At 38.9% G+C, this 23,646-nt stretch overlaps 1 protein-coding gene across 2 annotated transcripts in view; it reads left to right on the top strand.

The window, feature by feature from the left end:
• Positions 1-19,845, top strand: part of LOC124795486 (claspin) — a 181,777-nt gene extending 161,932 nt beyond the window's left edge. For both annotated transcript variants that reach the window (XM_047259532.1, XM_047259533.1), the window contains exons 15-18: positions 2,573-2,709; positions 14,996-15,193; positions 18,891-19,070; positions 19,150-19,845. In XM_047259532.1, the coding sequence (XP_047115488.1) occupies positions 2,573-2,709; positions 14,996-15,193; positions 18,891-19,070; positions 19,150-19,263 (629 nt within the window). In that variant the 3' untranslated portion in view covers positions 19,264-19,845. The remainder of the gene's footprint in view (positions 1-2,572; positions 2,710-14,995; positions 15,194-18,890; positions 19,071-19,149) is intronic.
• The last annotated feature ends 3,801 nt before the right edge of the window (positions 19,846-23,646 follow it).

Raw genomic sequence — 23,646 nt, 5'->3', positions numbered from 1 at the left:
CTCATCTTTTTTCCATTCCGAAATAATCCTGCCCGCTCATATGTTTTTCTTTCTGCAAACTTTGAAGTGATTGATTGCTTTTCTTTTTACGGCGCTGTTTAGTACTTTTTACTCCCACATCAACTTCGTCATCGGCGTCTTCCATGCTGTTGATACTGCTGTGGTCATTTTTGTTTTTATCTGGATCATACACATCACTACTGCCACTGGAGATATCATCCTCGCTGCTGTGTTCGAAAAGACTTTCAAACTCAGAAGTGGAATTCGCCTCTGTATTGGCTTCTTTTTCTGCATTTTCTGTATTGTAAACAATAATGTCATCAATAATATTTAAATAATTTAACCACCTCAACTTTCAAACAAGGATCTTACTTGAAGTTACAACAATATAAACTACGGTTTACCATCATTTTGTAGGTCTACTCTTCCTTTTGGTGCAGGACAAGGAGGAACCTGACTAGAATCTCCTTCCGGTGATTTTATACAATATGACCGTTGTCGGCTTGTTTCACAAGGTGAAGAGTGAATTTATTCTTTTTGCCCATAGCCAAAAACAAAGTAGTACTGTAGAATGTATAGGATTCTGATAAGTTCTAAAATTAAAACCTCGTATGTACCGAGTGCAGTCTGCTTTATGTGCGATGAAAAACTCATAAATCAACATTGTATCTAATGAGGTCTTATTAATTCTGTATATTAAAATACAATACATAAATACCTACTTGTGGCAATAAAGCAGTGTTGGGTCTGTCAGTCAAAAAGGTTACTATCACATCAAAAAACGTTTTAATCTCGGAGCATATGTTTGACCTGCACACTAACAATGGCGATTACCGGAGATGCGAGGTTTACAGCACAAACTACATATCGCTGGAGATGTGAGTTTTTCATTATTGTCACTAGATGGCGACACCATACAACTCGAAGGAGGAGGGTTTCAATAGGCTATGTGGCATAATTGCCTACATTTGGTAATGGAGTTACATGGATTTCATTGTCAGATGGAGTTACGAGGTTTTTATTGCCTAGCGACGATATGGAATAAGTTCATAGATATGTGAGTGGCTCAAAGACTTCTTAATAGAACCCAGTATGTTGTACTCAATGATGAGTGTTCATCAGAGACAATCATCAGGAGTGCCACAGAGAAGTGTGATAGGACCGCTGTTGTTCTCTATATAGGTCAATGATTTGATGGACAGGGTGGGCGGCCGTCTGTGGTTGTTTGCTGATGATGCTTTGGTGTATGGTAAGTTGTCGAATTTGAGTGACTCCAGGAAGCTGCAAGATGACTTGGACAAAATTTCTAATTGGTGTGATGAATGGCAGCTAGCTCTAAATGTAGAGAAATGTGAGTTAATGTGGATGATTTGGAAAACCAAACCTATAATGTTCATATACAGCATTAGTAGTGTCCTGCTTGACACGGTCATGTTGTTTAAAAATTAAAAATATTTGGGCATAACATTGCAAAGTGATATGAAATGGAAGAGTATGTGAAAACTGTGGTAGGAACAGTGAATGGTCGGCGTCGGTTTTATCAGGGAAATTTTAGGAATATATGGTTCAGGAGACCACGTATAGGACTCTTGTGGGACCTGTTCTTGAATACTGCTCAAGTGTTTGGGAGCTGTACCAGGTCAGATTAAAGGATGACATTGAAGCAATTCAGAGGCAGGCTGCTAGATTTGTTACCGGTAGATTCGAACAACTTATAATTGTTACGGAGATGCTTCGGGGACTCACATAGGAATCCCTGAAGGGAAGGCGATGTTCTTTTTGAGGAACACATTGAGAAAATTGAGACAACCAGTATTTCCACCTGTGTAGTCATGTGCACTTTCCATTTACTAATCTTTGTGTTTTACAGTTATGTTATGGAAATCATAGTTATAAGTTGCATTCTAATTCTGAAATAATGGGCTTAGATGTATGCACATTTGAATAATGTGCTTTTCAAAATTGTATGGAATGCAGTGTTGATTAACAAAGTTGTCAACTTTCTGGCAAGCTTCCTCATATTACAGATATCTTGTTGAGTTAATAAATGATTTACAATATTTGAATTTTGTGGAGCTAGTTGTTAATATACTTTTTGAAGCACTGAAGTGGTGTATGCACCATATTACTGATTCCTTAATTCTATGAATATAATAGAAGGAAACATTCCACGTGGAAAAAATATATCTAAAAACAAAGATGATGTAACTTATCAAACGAAAGCACTGGCATGCTGATATACACACACACAAACACAAACATACACACAAAATTCAAGCTTTCGCAACCAACAGTTGCTTCATCAGGAAAGAGGGAAGGAGAGGGAAAGACTAAAGGATGTGGGTTTTAAGGGAGAGGGTAAGGAGTCATTCCAATCCCAGGAGCGGAAAGACTTACCTTAGGGGGGAAAAAGGACAGGTATACACTCGCGCGCCCACACACACACACACACACACACACACACACACACACACACACACTACTTAATTCTGTACATAGTGTGAAGATTTATCTTTAATTATGTTTATGGTTTGGCTGTCAGTCTTCTTATTGATTCCACCACTTTTTGCAGATATAGCAGATGAAAATGAGCAATCAAAAAAGGACTCTGATGCAGAGGATGCTGTAGAGTTCGAAGGCAATGAAGAAGATGAAGCTGAATGGCGAAAGGAAAGATTCGAGCGTGAAACATTCTTAATGGAGCAGAAGGTTTGTAATTAACTAATCTGTTTGTATCCAAATTGATTGTATTAGAAAATTTTCCTTCCATTCTTGTTCATTACTGTGTTTAATTAAGCTATACTGTAGTTTTGCTGTGTAATGTTAAGTAAGCTGGCATTTTTCCTTTTCGGTAACATTCTCTGACTTGTGAAGTTTTACTTGCCGAGATGTAACCACCTTTGTGAAGTTCTATAAAATTTGTGCAGCAAATCTACTCACACATCCCGCACACATAACCTGTGTGGCTTATTTGGGGGAGGGGGGTCGGGGCAGGCAGGCAGTGAAGATGGGCAGAAATGCAGAATAAATGTATTCAAAGTTTCTTATACCAACGAACCGTTTTGTGAGTTTAAGGATAATAGGCTTACATCTGCACTTGTCTGTCAACACCTTTCATAATTCTATTACATTCAGCAATCAATTGCAATTTGTTTTCTTTGCTACAGTTATTTTCAATTTAACTTTGAAACTGAATCACCTCTGTATTCTCTAGAAATTCGAAGGATGTCCTGCTTGTTTCTGCACTTACCAAAAGATGCACTGTCCTTTCCATAGCCGCATGTTTTTTTTTTTCCTCTGCAGACTTTGGGCTGCTACTTATGCTAGACTGCCCTTCTTGTAAGCTTGCAGGGCTTCTGTGTATTGGGTTTGCTATGGCAGAAGCTTCTATGCAAGGATAACAGAATTGTAAAATAAAAGTTACGTAAATAGTGTATTGTCTTTTCCCTTCCATCCCTTCAAGCAATTTGTGCACTTCTTAGCTGCATGGCTGTGACAGCTAATGTGTGGATCTTTTGCTCTGTGATGTGTGACTGTGAATTCTATGTAAAAGACCATTTGGTTGAGCCAGAACATAAAATTTCATTCCATATTTGTAGGGACAGGAAAAACCATTTTATTTTAGGGCCAAATTCAGCATTACTTTTTTGTAAATTTGATTTTTTTGCCGAATTTGGTGTTATATTTTCACAAATTCACTGCTATTTTTACTAAATTCAGTTTTTTTAAATGCTATTTTTGAAGTCGCAATATGTGGGAGGTGAATCGTCTTTTTAAGATTATGCATGATTTGAATGGTCAATAACTATCAGTTACAAATTGTGGTAAAATATTATCCTCAGTGTTTTTGTACGAGAAAATGACAAATTTCACAATATTTTGTAAAAATTGTGGATTTCATATTCTTTCACTAAAAACCATAAACTATACCATTAACTTTGCATTTTTTGCGTTATTGTTCTCATGAAATTTTCTTGGCCCTTATTATTTATGATATTTATCCTATGTATACTGTTCCATCCCAGCTGATCTCTACACAAAACCATTGTTTGTGTTTGATGAGTTCTCAATATGAGTGATACTAGTATGAATATTATAACTGAGATATTTGAAGATCACTGTGTTTCAAAATACAGGCATCACAAAATCAAATGAAACTATTTTGGAAAGAATCTCTAATATTTGTACATTCTTCTCAAGTATCTGTAGTTTTCTTCAGTCTTACTTGACCTTTCATATGTTGTGTTAATCCCTGACTATATGTTCCAGTCTATTGAATATTGAACAAACCAACCTGTATTGAAAACGATATTGTTAACTGTTTTTACAGAAAAGAAATTAATCTCCACCTTGCTTGTGTTCCACTCTGCTTCAGTTTGTGTCTATTTGACCTATCTGTCGTAACTATTGGAAATGTTATTTTCTCATTCCTTGTTTTTAACAAAAAAGGAACTCAGTTTTTGAAAGCTAAACTTCTGAAAACAGTAAGGGGAGCAATGTGAACCGCATTATGTAAAGAAAAGCTTTTAAATTTTCTATGTCAAAGATAAGAGGTTATCTTAAAGCCATTACAAAATTTATAGGAATGTACTCTTGGTAGGGATGTGACAACACCATCATCCAGTGGTAAATCATTGCAGTCATCCATGTATCGTCGGGCAAACCATAAACCTTACTGACATGAAGAAATAAATGTTAGGTGCTGACCACCTAGTGCACAACAAAGTGTTAACACAACGAAGTATTAACACACAAGCCTAGCAAGCCTGTGATAGTGTATCATCAACACTTTCAACAATCAAATGAAGAGGAAGAAGACAAGGAATGTGTTGGTTTGGCTGATACGTTAGTCTTCAGTACATGGTACAGAACAGGAAAGGCTAGTTTTTGCATCAGTGTACTTGACCAAAAGCATATGAAGCTATCATAATTAATCTTGTCTTGTGGTCACTGCAGATGGCATGGTATGGATTCAGAGATTATTGATAAATTTATGAACATTTTCCTTTCCAGTAGGCTCGCAGCTAGCACGAGGTCAAAGAATGACATATTTTATTTTAGTTACAATTAGCAAAAAACACCTTGCACCATGACCCAAAATTTACAATGGAAATAGAATAAAATGAGTCAATAAACTTTTTAGACCTAAAAATAAGTAACAACAGCGACCAACAATTTGAAATAAAGCTACTACGACTTACAGTATCATAAATAAAAATCCTTGTCACCCAAATTCGAATAAATATGCATATTTCAAATCAATGGTTAATAGAATTTTATATTTACTTCTCAATAATAATGCGATACAAAATGAAATAAAAGTGCTACAATACATAGCACAACTAAATGACTTTAGTTCCAAAATAGTGCTACAATTATATGAGCAACGCAAAACCAAAAGCAGATGATATACATTAAGAAGTAACATTAAAAAGAGAAGGAAAAAATCACAAATAAACCTATCTATGTTACAACACCATACATAGGCCACACACCAGAAAAAATGGACAACTTGTCTAAGAAAGCAAAAATAAAATAAACATTCCATACAAATAAAAATTTGAAGCCCAAAATACGATAAATAAAAACTTTTTCAAACCCAGGCATCAACAAGCTTCCTTGCCGATTGCTGTATTATATCGGACAAACCGGCAGGAATTTCGGAATCATATTTAAAGAACAAACATGAGACTGTGAAAGCAACCAATCCACAATTTACTTGCATTTAAAACGCCAAGAACGTAAAGCAGAAAATATTGAAAATGCCCTAACAATTCTACATAAGTTACCTACAGGACATACAGTGAACATTTGGGAGAAAATGGAAATTTACATTCATACAAAAAAGTACCCAGAAGACATCATTTGCAGACAAAGAGATTTTAAACATTAAAAAAATACCTCGAGAATTTTATTGACATTATAAAAGAAAAAGGGTAAATTATCATGGTAAATACAAAACAATATAACACTTACTATTTACGTAAATATACTATCTGAAAAATTAAACGTAATCATTGACTTTCCATGGAATAGAAATTCCGTTGTAAACATGTAGCATCACTGGAGCCAGAGCAGTTAAAAATAGCTTTACAAGATCATGAAAATAAAAATAAAGATATAAATAATGTGATCATATCATAACAAAAAGACAACTGACATTTACGTTCCAAGATGGCATGTGGACCACGTCATACCAGCTAAAATGTGAGCACAAGGTGTTATATGTAGACATAGACTAACATAGACTAAGGAATGATTCTATACCTAGTGCTTGATTTATGGCGGTACGCCCCAGTACTCTTTACTGGCACCTCTAATGAAAAAATCAGAACTGCAGCTTTTGAGATATGGTACAATAGAACTTTATTTCTTACAAAAAAAGACGTTGTATTCACACTTTTAAAATGCACAGAAAAGAATAAAAGTAATGTTTTAAGAAAGCTAAATTTCAGACCAGACCCCCCCCCCCCCCCTCACACACACACACACACACACACACACACACACACACACACACACACACACACACACACATATATATTCCCATACTCCCTCCCAGATGGTCATAGTGCCGGAATGCCCCCCCCTTTTTTTATTATTATTATTATTATTATTATTATTATTATACAAATCAAGCACTGATTATACCATCTTAACAGGTACACTTGATAATGGCAACACACCGAAATGAGCCCATTGTGTAACTTGTATCACTACGAGTAGAGAAGTAAATAGTGCAGCAAACATGTTGTACATAAAATAAAATTTATGAACAAAACACTGCTCCATTTGATGTGTCCTATCTATGATGATACTTCTTACAGTGTCTGAAGCACTGTGCTACCACATTATTTGTAGGCTCTACACAAAACATTTTTAATGATTAGGTTGCAGAATTCTGGAGAAATGCAAAAAATTAACTTCCAAAATTTTTAATATGATTATGTAATTTTTCCCCATGCTTGTAGTATCAAAGAGTAATAAAATTGTTTTTCGTTCAATCATTTACCTCTGTTTCTATGGTCACTAAATCATTCTTCGATGGAAGTCATCTAGGATGTAGCAGAGTTGGGCAGCTCAACTTACTCTAATATCACCCGTAAGAGTAAATAAATGCTATTTTTAGTTCACTTTTAGACTACAGTTACCTGCTACTACTGATTATAAAATCTACTGCACAGGCTCTTTTCCCAACTATTGTCATTTAAACAGTGTTTTATGTATTACTGATTCCTCTGGTGTAGGTACTTTTGCTACAGAATTTTTATTTTATAGGTGAGCTTAATATTTAAAAATCTTTTATTACCAAGTGGTCATAAAATTTTGATCCTGCTAATAGCATTTTGCTAGACCCTTGAGTTATACTTTTTAAAGTGATAACTTTCCTGATTATAGAAACATTCAATTTTATCTAATGTGCGGTAATTTGAATTTTAATTTAAATATTTCATTATTGTTCTAAAAATGTAATAAATACTGTTTAAGTTCTCCTCAAAGACATAGTACATGATTCATTAATATGTAAAAAAAGAGAAATTACTAAGAGGGGCAAGGAAACTTGTATTAATTACACTGAGGTGACAAAAGTCATGTGATACCTCCTAATTTTGTGTTGGACCTGCTTCTGTCCAGTGTAATGTAGCAACTTGACGTGGCATGAACTCAACAAGTTGTTGGAAGCCTCCAACACAAATACTGAGCCATGCTGCCTCTATTATAGCCGCCCATAATTCCGAAAATGTTGCCAGTGCAGGATTTTGTGCATGAACTGACCTCTTTATAATGGCCCACAAATGTTCGATAGGATTCATGTTGGACGGTCTGGGTGGGCAAATCATTCACTTGAATTGTCCAGAATATTCATTGAACCAATTGCAAATAATAGTGGCCTGGTGGCAAGGCATATTGTCATCCATAAACATTCCATCATTGTTTGCGAACATGAATTCCATGAATGGCTACAAATGGTCTCCAAGTAGCCGACACACAGAGGAGCCAATCCATCCCATGTAAACACAGCCCACACCATTATGGAGCCACCACCACTTTCCACAGTGCCTTGTTGGCAACTTGAGTCCATGGCTTCATGGTGTCTGCACCAAAGTCGAACCCTGCCATCACCTCTTACCAACTGAAATTGGGACTCATCCGACCAGACCACCATTTTCCAGTCATCTAGGATACAACCAGTACGGTCACGAGCCCAGGAAAGGCACAGCAGGCGATGTGCTGTTAGCAAAGACACTTGCATCAGTTGGATGCTGCAGTAGTCCATTAATGCCAAATTTTGCTGCACTGTTCAAACGAGTATGTCGTACATCCCAAATTGATTTCTTTATTTATTTCACACTGTGTTGCTTGTCTGTTAGCACTGACAACTCTATGCAAGTGCTGCTGTTAATGGTCGTTAAGTGAAGGCTGTCGGCTACTACGTCTCGACACTGTGGAACTTGGAAAATTGAACTGCCTAACAACTTCTGAAATGGAATCTCCGATACTTTTATCTCTAGCTGCAATTCTGCATTCAAAGTCTGTTGGTTCCCATCGTGCGGCCATGAACTTGTTGCAAACATTTTCACGAGTTACCTGAGACAAATGAACAGCTCCGCCGATGCACTACCCTTTTGCACCTTGAGTATGCGATACTACCGTGCATATATGTGCATATCACTATTCCATGACTTTTGTCACCTCAGTGTATGTTGTGGTATTGACTAATACTGTACTCAATTAAACTGTATGAAATAGGCGTGTTTCAATAATTTTTCAGGTATTGGTATTTGTACACTCCAGTGTAGACTGTATGTAAAACCACGAAACAAAACAAGTAGCAGAAGCATTGTGTCATCAAGAGACAGACACAAAAGAGAATAAAAAAACCTTGACAGCTTTTGGAAAAAATCTTTTGATGAGCTGAAGACGCCCCCCCCCCCCCCCCCCCCCCCCCCCACACACACACACACACACACACACACACACACACACACACACCTGTGCACCTACATCGTGCTCGCTGGATGTGCAGTAGGATGGGGCTTGTCAGATGGGGTTCATAGAGGAAGAGGGAGGTGGGAAGTAGAAGGGGTTAGTATGTTGTGCTCGGCAGCACAGAGGATAGTCAACTTTGTTCTTGGTCACAGTACGGCAGTGGCTGTCCATTCTGGTGGACAGCTGAGTTATATCCACATACAATACTGTGTGGTGATCGCAGCCCAGCTGGTGTATGACATAGCTGCTTTCAGAGAGGGTCCTGCCTCTGATAGGACAGGATAAGCTTGTGACAGGACAAGTAGGATGTGCTGGTTTGGTGACTCTAGCAGGTGTTGCACCTTGGTCTTCCACAGGGAGACTGTCCTTGGTGCAAGGAGTTGGGAGTGGGAGTGACATAGGGACGGACCAGGATGTTGTGTTGGCTGGGTGGGTGGCAAAATGGTGCTTTAGGAGGTGTGGGAAGAACCTCGGATAGGATTTTCCCTCACATCTAGATATGATGGAAGAGAATCAAAACTCTGGCAGAGGATGTGATTCAGTTTCTCCATGTCAGATTGATATTGGGTAATGATGAGGCTCCTTTCAGGTGGGATAGGAAGAATCTTGGGTAGAATTTCCCTCTTTTTGGGTATAATGGTAGAAAATCAAAGCTCTGGCAAAGCATATGGTTCAGTTACTCCAGTCTAGAGTGATACTGGGTAACAATAAGGCTCCTTTACATCTGATTCTTGAGGCTGGTGTCAGGATTAGTGGTGTGTGAGGATATGGCGTGGGAACTCTGTTTGCAGAGTGGGTTTGGGGGTTAGGACCTGTCTGTGAAGGCCTTAGTGAAACCTTCAGCAAACTGGGCAAGGGAATTCTCATCACTGGAGGTACGCTTCCATGGGTGACCTGGCTGTGTGGGAGTGATTTTTTGGTGTGGAGTAGATGGCAGCTGTCAAAATGAAGGTACTGTTGACGGTTAGCAGGTTTAATGTGGACAGAAGTGTGGTTGGTGCCATCAGAGATGTCAAAGTCGACATCCAGGAAGGTGGCATGTTGGGTTGAGGAGGACTAGGTGAAACAAATGGGAGAGAAGGTATTGGGGTTTGTGGAGGAATGATGATAGGGTGTCTTGGCCCTGAGTCTATATCATGAGGACATCTTCGATGAACCTGAACCAGATGAGGGATTTGGGGTTTAGGGAGGTTAGGAAGATTTCCTTAATGGAGCCCACAAACTGGGTGGCATAGGAGGGCGACTTGCAGTTGCCCATGGCTCTGCCGCCAATTTGTTTGTGTACCTTCTCATCAAAGGAATGGTTTTGTGTGAGGATATAGTTGGTAAAGAGTATGAGGAATGAGGTGATGGGCTCAGAGTCAGACAGATGTTGGCAGAGGTACTGTTTGATAGTGGCAGTGCCTTGGGCAGAAAGGAGAATGGTGTATAGGTAGATGGCATTGACAGTGACGAGAAGGGATCCAGGTTATAATGGGATGGGGATGGTCAAAAGTTGGTGAAGGAATCTTTGATGTGAGAGGCTAGGTTTCAGGGAATCGATTGGCGTTGTTAGTTGAAGAATGGAAATTCGTTGAGCACAATAACCAGCTACAATGTAATGTTCAGGATTGCCGAGTTTGTGGATTTTGAGAACCATTTAGAAGGTGGGTTTGCAGGGGTTCATTGGGGTGTGGAGGGACGTGGATTTGGGGAGATTCGAGGATGGGTTTAGGGATTTCAGTAGGAATTGGAGGTTGCATTGGACGTCTGGAATGAGATCACTATGGCAGAGCTTGTAGGTGGGGAATCAAACTGTTGCCAGAAGCCTTCCGTCAGATAGTCACTATGATTCAGCACGACAGTGATAGAGCCTTTGTGTGCAGGGAGTATGGTTAAATCAGGGTCTGTCTTGAGTCTGTGAATATATGTCCTTTCTTCACATGTGAGGTTTGTTTGTGGGAAGTAACCTTGGGAAGGATGGTGAGGCCAAGCCGGAGGTAAAGAAATCCTGGAAGGTGACCAGGGGGTGGTATGAACTGGTAGAGGCAAGGTTCAACATTGGTATTAGGTTGGCAGGATTGATAATGAAGGAAATGTTTCCACTGTAGGACTGGAAGCGAGAGAGTAGGTCTTTGATAAGGCCAACATCGTTAAACTAACCACTCCACCTAACATAACCCCTATCCCAGTCTACCTGACAAACTGCAACGCTGACATTGTGTGTGTAGCCAGCACAATGTACTTTAACTACCGTATTTACTCAAATCTAAGCCGCACTTTTTTTCCGGTTTTTGTAATCCAAAAAACTGCGTGCGGCTTAGAATCAAGTGCAAAGTAAGCAGAAGTTCTGAAAAATGTTGGTAGGTGCTGCCACAACTAACGTCTGCCATCGAATATATGCAGCGCTACACAGGCATGCTTTGCAGGTCCAAAGAAAAATACTGGGGCCAGAACCTCCGCGTCAATAGATAAATTAAAAGAAAAGCTGGAAGAGTGTTAACATTATGCCATGTATTCTTTCATGTTTGCTGCTATCTCATTTAAATCCTATCTGCCTAATAAACTACGAAACTAGTCAGACAACAGCAAACACGGAAGAATATACGTATCATGTCATGTTTATATTTGTATTATTCTTATGCTGAATAGTGACACAGTCAGAAATGAAGCACAGCAACTGACTAGATTTTTAAATGTAAGATGAATGTAATTTCTGTGCAGAATGTAATGTACTAAAGAGGTGTCTGCAAAGATTTTCAAACAGAGAAAAATTTTCGCTAAACTCTCATTCAGAACATACGCAGCCTATTATTTGGTTCTTGTTGATCGTTATCAAAGAAGGCAGCAGTGTAAGTAACAACAAATAGCAGTCTCTTACCATTGTTTCGCTTATGAGACAATTCCTCTCTTTTTTTATTGTAAGCGGTGGTAGCGCGCACAAAAGCAAGCCATGCCACGAGCGGCGACAGGTCGTAAACACTCATTATCAGAATGCGACAAACAATGCATGACACAGTAAAATAATGCATTTTCAGCTTAGAGTGACATAAACACCTATAACAAAGAGAACGGCACTTATCAGATCAAAGCAAAATAAGCAATCGATTCAAGCCAGACGAAGCACGCAAAAAAGGAAGGGTACCAATATAAATACGGATGTAGTGCCCGGCACATAACAATGGCTACTTGGTACAGCTCAACTGTTAAGCTTAAGACTCGAACCAAAGTACTGTAGCTGTATCTTCATCCATTCGACCTCAATTGTGTTTCCTGTTACAATGGACCAACTTTGTTTCGATTTGGAGGGGCAGTCTAAAACTTTTCTCTCACATTGAATTTCGAGTCTCAAATTTAAGGAGCGGCTTAGATTCGGGAAATTTTTTTTCCCTTAATTTCGAGTCTCATTTTTCAGGTGCGGCTTAGATTCGAGTGTGGCTTAGATTCGAGTAAATTTGGTAGTCAAAAGATTTCTTCTGAAAGCTAGCAAAGTTTTCATTTTCTTTTGTGTGTCCCTTTTGGTACCTCTACACTTCTGCTATTCGATAAGAGGTCTCATTTACTTTTAAAGTACTTGTATTCTGCCAGACTGTGAGTGTAGCTTGCCACTCAGTGAATGGTAATCTTTTAACCCTTAATAAAAGACTTTGCAATGTTGATGTTTCTCATCATAATTCTGCATAAGAATCGTGAGGCAGCAAATTTTCAGCGTGCCAAGTTTTAGACAGTCATTCTCTTCAGTACTTCTTATTCAACAAATGTTCAGAAAAAGGAAAATTTGTTGAATATTGACTTAATTCTTTCTCATGAACAGTGAGCGTATTGGTGATTTCAGGATATAACATGACAAACTCTGAGGCAGCCGCAACTGGAATTTTTGTCATGGAAGTTTTTATTACTGGTTTATGGTTGACAAAGGGAAGATAAATGATGATATACAGTTATCCACATATAGTGTGCCTGTTTCCTAGATCAGCTTTCAGGCACCCCCCACCCCACCCCCTCCCACAGTGAAGTGATGATACAAGATGCTACTAATGGTGATCCATCTGTCAAATAAGGACATCAGACTCTTCATCCTCTTAGGAGGAGTGTTTGTGACAACACTGGCTTTCTTTGCTATCATCATTATCAACATTACTTCATGGTACATGCACTCACTTTCCCATGGGTGAAAGTTACTCAATTAAAGAAGAATGTATCCATCCAAACTTACTTTTTTCATTGATTCATTTATTACATATACAGGGTGTTACAAAAAGGTACAGCCAAACTTTCAGGAAACATTCCTCACACACAAAGAAAGAAAATATGTTATGTGGACATGTGTCCGGAAACGCTTACTTTCCATGTTAGAGCTCATTTTATTACTTCTCTTCAAATCACATTAATCATGGAATGGAAACACACAGCAACAGAACGTACCAGTGTGACTTCAAACACTTTGTTACAGGAAATGTTCAAGATGTCCTCCGTTAGCGAGGATACTTGCATCCACCCTCCGTTGCATGGAAACCCTGATGTGCTGATGCAGCCCTGGAGAATGGCGTATTGTATCACAGCCGTCCATAATACGAGCACAAAGAGTCTCTACATTTGTTGCCGGGGATGTGTAGACAAGAGCTTTCAAATGCCCCCATAAATGAAAGTCAAGAGGGTTGAGGTCAGGAGAGCGTGGAGGCCATGGAATTGGTCCGCCTCTACCAATCCATCGGTCACTGAATCTGTTGTTGAGAAGCGTACGAACACATTGACTGAAATGTGCAGGAGCTCCATCGTCCATGAACCACATGTTCTGTCGTACTTGTAAAGGCACATGTTCTAGCAGCGTAGGTAGAGTATCCCATATTAAATCGTGATAACGTGCTCCATTGAGCGTAGGTGGAAGAACATGGGGCCCAATCAAGACATCACCAACAATGCCTGCCCAAATGTTCACAGAAAATCTGTGTTGATGACGTGATTGCACAATTGCGTGCGGATTCTCGTCAGCCCACACATGTTGATTGTGAAAATGTACAATTTGATCACGTTGGAATGAAGCACATTTGCACTGAAATGAGGATTGACACATTGTTGGATGAACCATTCGCAGAAGTGTACCCGTGGAGGCCAATCAGCTGCTGATAGGCCTGCACACGCTGTACATGGTACGGAAACAACTGGTTCTCCCGTAGCACTCTCCATACAGTGACGTGGTCAATGTTACCTTGTGCAGCAGCAACTTCTCTGACGCTGACATTAGGGTTATCATCAACTGCACGAAGAATTGCCTCGTCCATTGCAGGTATCCTCGTCATTCTAGGTCTTCCCCAGTCGCGAGTCATAGGCTGGAACGTTCCGTGCTCCCTAAGATGCCGATCAATTGCTTCAAACGTCTTCCTGTCGGGACACCTTCGTTCTGGAAATCTGTCTCGATACAAACGTACTGCGCCACGGCTATTGCCCCGTGCTAATCCATACATCAAATGGGCATCTGCCAACTCCGCATTTGTAAACATCGCACCGACTGCAAAACCACGTTCGTGATGAACACTAACCTGTTGATGCTACGTACTGATGTGCTTGATGCTAGTACTGTAGAGCAATGAGTCGCATGTCAACACAAGCACCGAAGTCAACATTACCTTCCTTCAATTGGGCCAACTGGCGGTGAATCGAGGAAGTACAGTACATACTGACGAAACTAAAATGAGCTCTAACATGGAAATTAAGCATTTCCGGACACATGTCCACATAACATCTTTTCTTTATTTGTGTGTGAGGAATGTTTCCTGAAAGTTTGGCTGTACCTTTTTGTAACGCCCTGTATTCAAATCTTTTGTTTGGTACTTCAAAAGTAGCGTATATTTTAAATGGTTTATTCATGTTTCATGTTAAGAAAAGGAGATGGTGATGAATTGAAAATGATGTAGTAACTCCCAAAACAAATACGTAGTGTTCTGTGTCTTATAACAAATTGTGATAAGTTTATCCACAGTTTCTTAGTTATGTAAATTATTTGCCACTGTTGCCCTTTACATAGGAAAAAGCAGCTGCAGCAGGTAAAGATGACATAGAGTTTATTGAAGATGACAGCCAGTTACTAAAACTTGGGAAAGCAGCTCTTGAACGAATGCGAAGATCACTCTCGCATGATATGTCAGAAAGTCAGAGTGTCCCTAGAAGATGCTCTGACAATTTGGAAGTTTCTCCAAATCCAAAGCAACCTTTCCAGCTTCTGGTAAGTCCAATATTTTTTGTGCATGCTGTGTGTGCCAACTTAGTATGTTGTAGCATTTATAGTGTCTCCTATCACATGTTGCCACAGTTGGTTACAATATGAATACAAGTGAACGTGTTTTGAACTAATAGCATCATTTGGAAGCCAATTTGTGAATAAAGCTATCAGTGACTGTCATTGTAGCTTTCAGGATGTAGCAGTCATTACTTTTTCTTATATCACTAGTAATGTTCTTTTTTTACACATTGTGCATCCATTCACTGCCACTTTACAGTGTAAATTGCCGACAGTGTATTCCATGTACAATACTGTTGTCAGTGCTGAAGGTAGATCTTTGCTTGACTACAATTTATTATATTAACTGAAATATTTCATTTCATGACATGCCTGCAACAGTACAATCCTGAAATTATAAATGATTTTTTTTATATGAATATAATAGAGGGAAACATTCCGTGTGGGAAAAATATATCTAAAAACAAAGATGATGTAACTTACCAAACAAAACCGTTGGTATGTTGATGGAGACACTAACACACACACACACACACACACACACACACACACACACACACAAAAATTCAAGCTTTCGCAACCCACGGTTGCTTCATCAGGAAAGAGGGAAGGAGAGGGAAAGACGAAAGGATGTGGGTTTTAAGGGAGAAGGTAAACATGCCTTGGTGCATGACCAGCACATCTTGGCACAGTGTTACACCGTTCGGGTTTCTGGATACTTCCCACTAACACCAACCTATCAGAACTCCGGAGATGGGTACTTGCCCTTCAATATATCCTCTCTTCCCGTTACCCACCAGGCCTCAGCCTCCGCTAATTTCAAGTTGCCGCTGCTCATACCTCACCTGTCATTCAACAACATCTTTGCCTCTGTACTTCCGCCGCCTCGACTGACATCTCTGCCCAAACTCTTTGCTTTACATATGTCTGCTTGTGTCTGTATATGGGTGGATGGAGGTGTGTGTGTGTGTGTGTGTGTGTGTGTGTGTGTGTGTGTACCTGTCCCTAAGGTAAGTCTTTCCGCTCCTGGGATTGGAATGACTCCTTACCCTCTCCCTTAAAACCCACATCCTTTCGTCTTTCCCTCTCCTTCCCTCTTTCCTGATGAAGCAACCGTGGGTTGCGAAAGCTTGAATTTTGTGTATGTGTTTGTGTTTGTTAGTGTCTATCAACATACCAACGCTTTCGTTTGGTAAGTTACATCATCTTTGTTTTTAGATATAAATAATTTTTTTGTTATACATTGCTTTAGTTTCATAATATTGCATTGTAGGCAACATGATCTAATTACCCAGCTAAACTTGATTCTCATTCATTAATTCTAACTTCTAAGCTCATCCATGATTTTATTTTTCATCCCTTGATCAAGCACCAGACAGTAGCACAGCAGGGCCTGCTGGCATCTCCACATAGCGTAGAGGGAGAAGATCTGTTGTTGGTAGACTGTGGCATTGGAGAGCAGGCTGCTGAAGTTTTCAGGAGAGTCTGATTTATGGACCACAGAGTGATCAGCATAATTGCCCTGAGCTCAATGTGAACTGCTATTATGTGGTTGTGGTGCTCCAGCATAAATACTGTCCTAGCACACGGATAAGAGAACCTGCTTGGAGGCATGTCGCATTGCTGTGGTAAAATATAGCCTACAATTGCAACATCACACTATTGGACGCATGCTCTATTGTCAGTGAGCTGTTGCTTCTTGTGATGCCTTCCAAATATTCTGAGGACAGCAAATGATAATGTTTGGTTGTTTTCAGAATATTTACAAACATAAGCGACAAGCACAGATGGGTGTTTGGCTTGCAGGTGCTATTGCCTGATACCAGCTGATGCCGCCTGAAGCTGGGCCATCCATGTGATGTGGGGGTGTGACTGGTTGGCGAGCAGCAAGGACACAGCAAATGTATCCTGAAATGTGTTTGAACACAAAATCAACGTAAAAGCACACAAAAAGCATAAAACAGAGAGAACTCAGAGCTCACCTAACACCTGTGAAGCAAGAGACAGTAATAAAGGCTTCAAGAATGATCAATTGTTCAAGTGATACCGCTATTGTCATCTGTGAAGCCTACAGGTCTCACAGATGATCCCAGGAACTGTAAAAATACACCCAAAACCACAGATAATCATTATAACTGGTGTGACTGAAGCTGTCCTAAACTGAATGTTGCTTTGAACACCACAGTGCTTTACTATGCATAGTTCAATGGAAGTGGTGTACCCTTGCTTTCCTAAAACCTTTGAACTTATTTAACAGCCGGTTAATGAGGGCTACAAACTTCGTGCAACTTCACAGTTTTTCATTAACAGATCATTAAGAGAAATGAAGTAAGCAAGAAAAACACCCTAGAATGACAGAATTCAACCTCAGACCATATTTGTGATTTTACATTTGGCCAACAAGCCATACCAATTTGATTTAGAAAGTAATAACGTGCATCTGATGGAAGAATTTGTAAGTGATGTAAATTGTGATTCTTATTTGTTTGAGGCACAGGCTGATTTACACTAAATAAAGTTGCAGCTCAGTGACACCTGATACAAAAATACAAAACATAAAAGTTTTTCAATTTGTTGTTTACCTGGTCAAACTGTTCATCTGCTTTGTTGTAACATTACATATAATGGCTGCAAATACAAATGAAAACTGAACAGGCTTCCAAAGAGCTCAGGTGTCTCAGAGCAGTCCCACTGTGAAATTTCTGTTGTAGCACTATAACAATAATAATAATAATAATAATAAAGGGAAACATTCCACGTAGGAAATATATATCTAAAAACAAAGATGATGTGACTTACCAAATGGAAGTGCTGGCAGGTCGACAGACACACAAACAAACACACAAAATTCAAGCTTTCGCAACAAACTGTTGCCTCATCAGGAAAGAGGGAAGGAGAGGGAAAGACGAAAGGATGTGGGTTTTAAGGGAGAGGGTAAGGAGTCATTCCAATCCCGGGAGCGGAAAGACTTACCTTAGGGGGAAAAAAGGACGGGTATACACTCGCGCACACACACACATATCCATCCACACATATACAGACACAAGCAGACATATCACAGTGTCTGCTTGTGTCTGTATATGTGTGGATGGATATGTGTGTGTGTGCGCGAGTGTATACCCGTCCTTTTCTCCCCCTAAGGTAAGTCTTTCCGCTCCCGGGATTGGAATGACTCCTTACCCTCTCCCTTAAAACCCACATCCTTTCGTCTTTCCCTCTCCTTCCCTCTTTCCTGATGAGGCAACAGTTTGTTGCGAAAGCTTGAATTTTGTGTGTATGTTTGTGTTTGTTTGTGTGTCTGTCGACCTGCCAGCACTTTCATTTGGTAAGTCACATCATCTTTGTTTTTAGATATATAATAATAATAATAATTATATGAAATTTTAATGAGAATAAAATATTGTGTGAAAATACAACTACTCACTAGAAAGAACTGTTCAGTGAATACACACTAAATGCTTTTGATTGTTGTAATTTTGCTTTTAAAATTAAGGTAAAGGGGGTAACTGCAGTGAACTAAACTAAATATTTCTTCTCCTTTTGGATTTGTTTCAGCACAAAGATGATTTTCTCAATTTAGTTTCTTTGTGTGATAGAACTTAATATTCATAACTTGGTTTGATTGTTATCTACCATTTTCTGCTCCTTACACCGTCAGTTCTAATTTAATTCAACATTTCAGACAAAACGTGGATCGTTCCTTGCTCGTAGTGAAAGCTCACTAGCAAGGATAGCACAGCTGACTGATGGCACCAGTATAACATCCACTGTCATCACAACCAATAAGTCTCGCAATTTTGTATTTGCCACACTTAGCCCTGAGAAAGCCGAGCAAAAAGAGGAAGTAACAGTTACTCAAAAGGTAATGATTGATCATTACTTGTCTTGTTTTGTATTACCGTCAAGAAACTTCATATAATGTAATTTAAAATCTGTTCCAGGTCCAGAAACGAAAAAGCAATGGAGCAACTCCTTTCCTGGTCAAGAAACTGAAAATGTCTGAAGGGAAAGACAGAAATAGTGCAAAATGTTTATTTGACCATCTAGAACACTGACAAAATAAGAGCCTATATTTTATTATTTGACCACTGTACATGTTGTAAATAAGAGTAAGTAATGAAAGGAGTGACGGTAACCATTCACTGTATAATTGAGCAGTCGACAGTCTCAGATTCCACCACTAAGCTTCTGGACACTGGACTGATGGGCTTAAAAAAAAGTGATGCACAGCTGTACTGTTTCAGTACTGCAGCTCAACTGGGCTTTTGAGGTTGCAGTGCTGCAAAAATGTTATTTTGTGTGGGTGGAAGTAGGTGGGTTTGAGGTAGGACGTTGCCTAAAAGGTTTACAACTATTTCAATCATGTTTGTGTCTCTTAACTGCTCAGTGCCTCAGCCACATGACTAGTGGTTGCCTTTAATGCTCCCATTATTTTTATTCCATCCAGTATCATGTAAATACATGTAAATTATTTTTGTACATAACAGTATAATACTGGCATAACATGATCTCTGTACTATGAGCTTTAAGGATCTTTATACAGTGTGGAACAGAAGTTATATTTTTCAGAGTCCTAATAATCAAGCTGAAGTTATATATGTATATTATAAATAAATTCCATGACATTGTGTCAGCTGCATTCTGTATTTTACTGTTATCATATCGTCTAACAAGAAATTACACATCTGTAATGTGATTACTTTAAAAATAATAATTCTTTATATTTGAATATGATAATACATAGGTGTAACAGAAACAAGTTCTGAAATTACTACACAAAGCTACGAAGAATTACTGTATCACATTGCGAGTCCCCTTTCTTTTTAAGTGGTGACAAGCAATTGTAGTGAGGGGTAACTAGGAATATCTTGACTGAACACTCAAATGTGGGGAAAACAAAAGATGCAACCCTATTCAGACACACATCAACATAATACATAACACAGCTAAGCATCTGTAAGTAGTGCTGCTGTGGTCCTACAGGTGGTGTTTTTTTTAAATGGAAGTTGGCTTCATTGTATTAATGCATTAGAGACCTTCTCAACCATAATATTACAACATACAATGGGGGATTACATTTAGTCACAATGTGTAACCTACAGCTTCATTCTCATGTATCCTAGTACTCAGAAAATACTTGTGCAACTGCAGAAGTATTCACTGGACAGTGTTGTTTGCTGGATGGTCTATGGAGAATTTCCAGGGCTGGAACAGATCAGAAGTTTTATTCTCTAATCACACATCAGATCCACATCCTTCAGAATTGCATGGCAGTCAGCATCAAATGCCCTGTCTGGGAAAAATACCAGAGCAGCCAAGAGTATTCTCTCGCATTGATCAGGCAGTTTATACTGGATTGGCCAAGGGATCTGGTGAACTTCTGATTAAGTTGGAGTTTCCGATTGGTGCACTCCCTCTGGTTATCCCCAGTACTACTGTTAAAAGTGACTAGCAAGTTCGGAGCCAACCAGAGGAAACCTAGCAGGTGATCATTTGATTGCCGGGCATCAGAAGAGGAGCTACTGGTGAATGTGCTTTAAACAAAAAATAAAAGTAAAGAGAGTCACTCTCAACTGATGGAAAAGAGTGATTAGACTTTCACAATGTGCATTGTACACTTATGTGCCACATAGAGCAGAATATTCTTTGAGAATGGTACTGTGTTTTTAATCACAAAATACGTTTAGATGGAGGCAAGTGGTATGACTCCATAAGACAGACTGCAATTCAAAGGTCTGGGTTTTTATACCTCTAAAGTGCTCAGATAGCAGTAATTTTTCTGTCCAAAAGCATCAAAAAATTAAGATGAAAACAAAAAGGAGTCCAGCTATTTGCACTTATTATGTTTCTTGTCCAACCTGAACAAGTCAAACCTCCAGAATAAATGAACAAATCCTCTGACTGGAAAATCCACTCCATTACCAGCACTAGTATATGCTACTTTCAACTCTGTGCTTTTTCAAAATATTGAAAAGAATATCTTAAAAAGTAGTTTTGAGTAAACAAGTCAAGTATAAAAATTATCCTGGTCTTTGACATAACTGATTCCTGAATTTCAACTTCTGTCAACAGCTATTAAACAGTACCTCGTAAGGCCTCTTGCCATCTGTCAGTATATTCTGGACGATAGCCTGACAATCTAATTATTCATCCATGTCCCTTTACCATGAAATATGTTCGTATAGAGCTTCAAACTCATTGGAAAACTACAAGCATGTTATTTCCAAGATAATAAACTACTGAAACTTGGTAAAGTGGCATACGGTCTAGAACGTCTTAGTTTCTGCATGGCAATGAATGTCCCAACAAATGAAGGGCATAGACTGTTTTCATTTTCTGAATGGACTGGTGCTCATGAACGACCTCCCAAAGAATAAGTTGGAGTACTGTTTGTTCCGAACTGTTTGAATCTAAGGATAAGTAATTACAGAACACAAGAGTCCATTTGTTCATAATTTTTCAAATTAGATAAACCACGTATGCATAATAACTTTTTTAGGAACTTGAACTCCTCAAATTATTTAAAGAAAAATGTGTGTGCTTGAATTTATTTTACAATTAATCCATTTAAATTGTAGAGCAAAACTGTAAACAATCCATTTAATAATTAATCCACTCTAGTCCTAGATCTTATCAACTATGTAACAAGTTGGTGTTCCCACATCATCTTGCAATAGACAGTCCTACAGTCACTTAGAGAATGCTGGTATTTATTACCAAGTGTCTTTCTCTGAATGAACAATTCTATCTGGTGGCAAAAAGTGCTTAGCAGTGTAGAGTGTTCACTTTGGCACTTGTTAGTGCGCATTGTAATGGCTCTAGCAGAAGAATGACAGGTTTTAACACCTAGCTGCAGCTAGTTTTCTGAGCTAGCAAGACACCTTGATGGCCAAGTGCTATTTGCGTACCATCTGACTGGTTTCACCAGGAATCTTTCTACTACCTTTTTATCTTCAATGGTTACCAAAAAACTTGGAGAATTTTTCTCGTTTCTGTTCATACACCTGCTCACCTTATGAAACCAAAGCACATCTTCAGCTGACCTGCCTAAACATTTAGTATACTGTTGTTTATGAAACCGTCACCATTTGACATACATGTTAAGGTATGGAATAGTTTCATTTATAGTCTCCCTCCAGTAAAACGTTAAAATTCACAGTCGTTCATCGTCCTTGTGTTCACTTGCCACAGTAATTACTGGATGCCATATATACAGTACACATTACGTAAATGTCATTCTGGAGAACAATCCACTCGAGTTATTGCTAATAACCATTCAAAATTCAGGCCTTCAGTATAAAGCTGTTAACTGTGCTGTTGCTCTGCTCAGATTATTCTCTTCCACTTTCACTACAAGCTTTAAGTAATGGATTTTTTGGTTGTGAAAAAGTCACATTGTATAATTTACAATAAGGTTTAAGAAAACACACATCCTGAAAAACTGATTACATGGAGAGTGAAAATTACTGCATTAAGTTCTAGTGAATAAAGACTGAATACAAAGATATTTTTATTTTACAAGTTCTATTCATTACTGGCTTTGAAAATATTGCCACATGAGAAAATGCTGCTGTAGGGTGGACATTAATAGAGAACTAAACTAGATATGTCAATAAAGGAAAGGCACTGGCAAATAACTTAAATTATGCATAAAGTAAATGTTCTCAAGCACATTGCATACAGCAGTTCATAGCTGCTTATGAAAATCAAATTGACTGCTGTCAATCTGCTACGAAAGTATATGTTGCGTAAACTACTGACAGTCGGCTAACGTGGATACCAAAGCAATCACAAGTACTATCCTCTTCTGTGAATATTGTCTTCTCTCCAGGATATACATAAACTTTTACCACTTGTCAACTTAACTGAGGCTGGTGAGTCAGTAGTTGATTTAAGATCCCTGAGCAAGTGGAGGAGGGAGCAGTGAGTACTTATGTACCACTCATCCCAAACACCAAAAGGCTTGAGGTGTTGTCTTCCAACTTAGATTGAAACTGACCAAGGCAACAAATTTCTCCTGTAGGACAGCACTATGTTACAGGGGAGGAAAAACAAAACAATAGGCACTTTGAATGTAATGTGATTAATAATACCTGCTTAGGGAAATTGCAGCAACAGGTGGAAAACATCACCTTGTACACTGAGTGTGTATGCATAGACAGCCTTGTTCAAAATGTTGAGGAGGCTTCTTGGACAGATGTTGATAGAACAAGCTGCAACCAGTTGCAGACTGTGACCCATGTTGAAATAAACAGTGCCTGTTGGCTAGGATCTGAGATCATATTTGGATCATTCTAGCAACTGGTGGAGAAGACCAGTCTTACTCACAGAGTTTCAACTAAGCTCACAAACTGCAGCACTGGCCCTGAACTGATAGCAGCACTCTGGTTCCTAGTTGAGCTATGACCCACAGCTGTTAGTTGTAGAGTTACACTAAA

Source organism: Schistocerca piceifrons, chromosome 4 (assembly GCF_021461385.2).
Source record: "Schistocerca piceifrons isolate TAMUIC-IGC-003096 chromosome 4, iqSchPice1.1, whole genome shotgun sequence".
Classification (NCBI taxonomy): domain Eukaryota; kingdom Metazoa; phylum Arthropoda; class Insecta; order Orthoptera; family Acrididae; genus Schistocerca; species Schistocerca piceifrons.
This window is presented reverse-complemented; position numbering and strand designations above follow the sequence as displayed.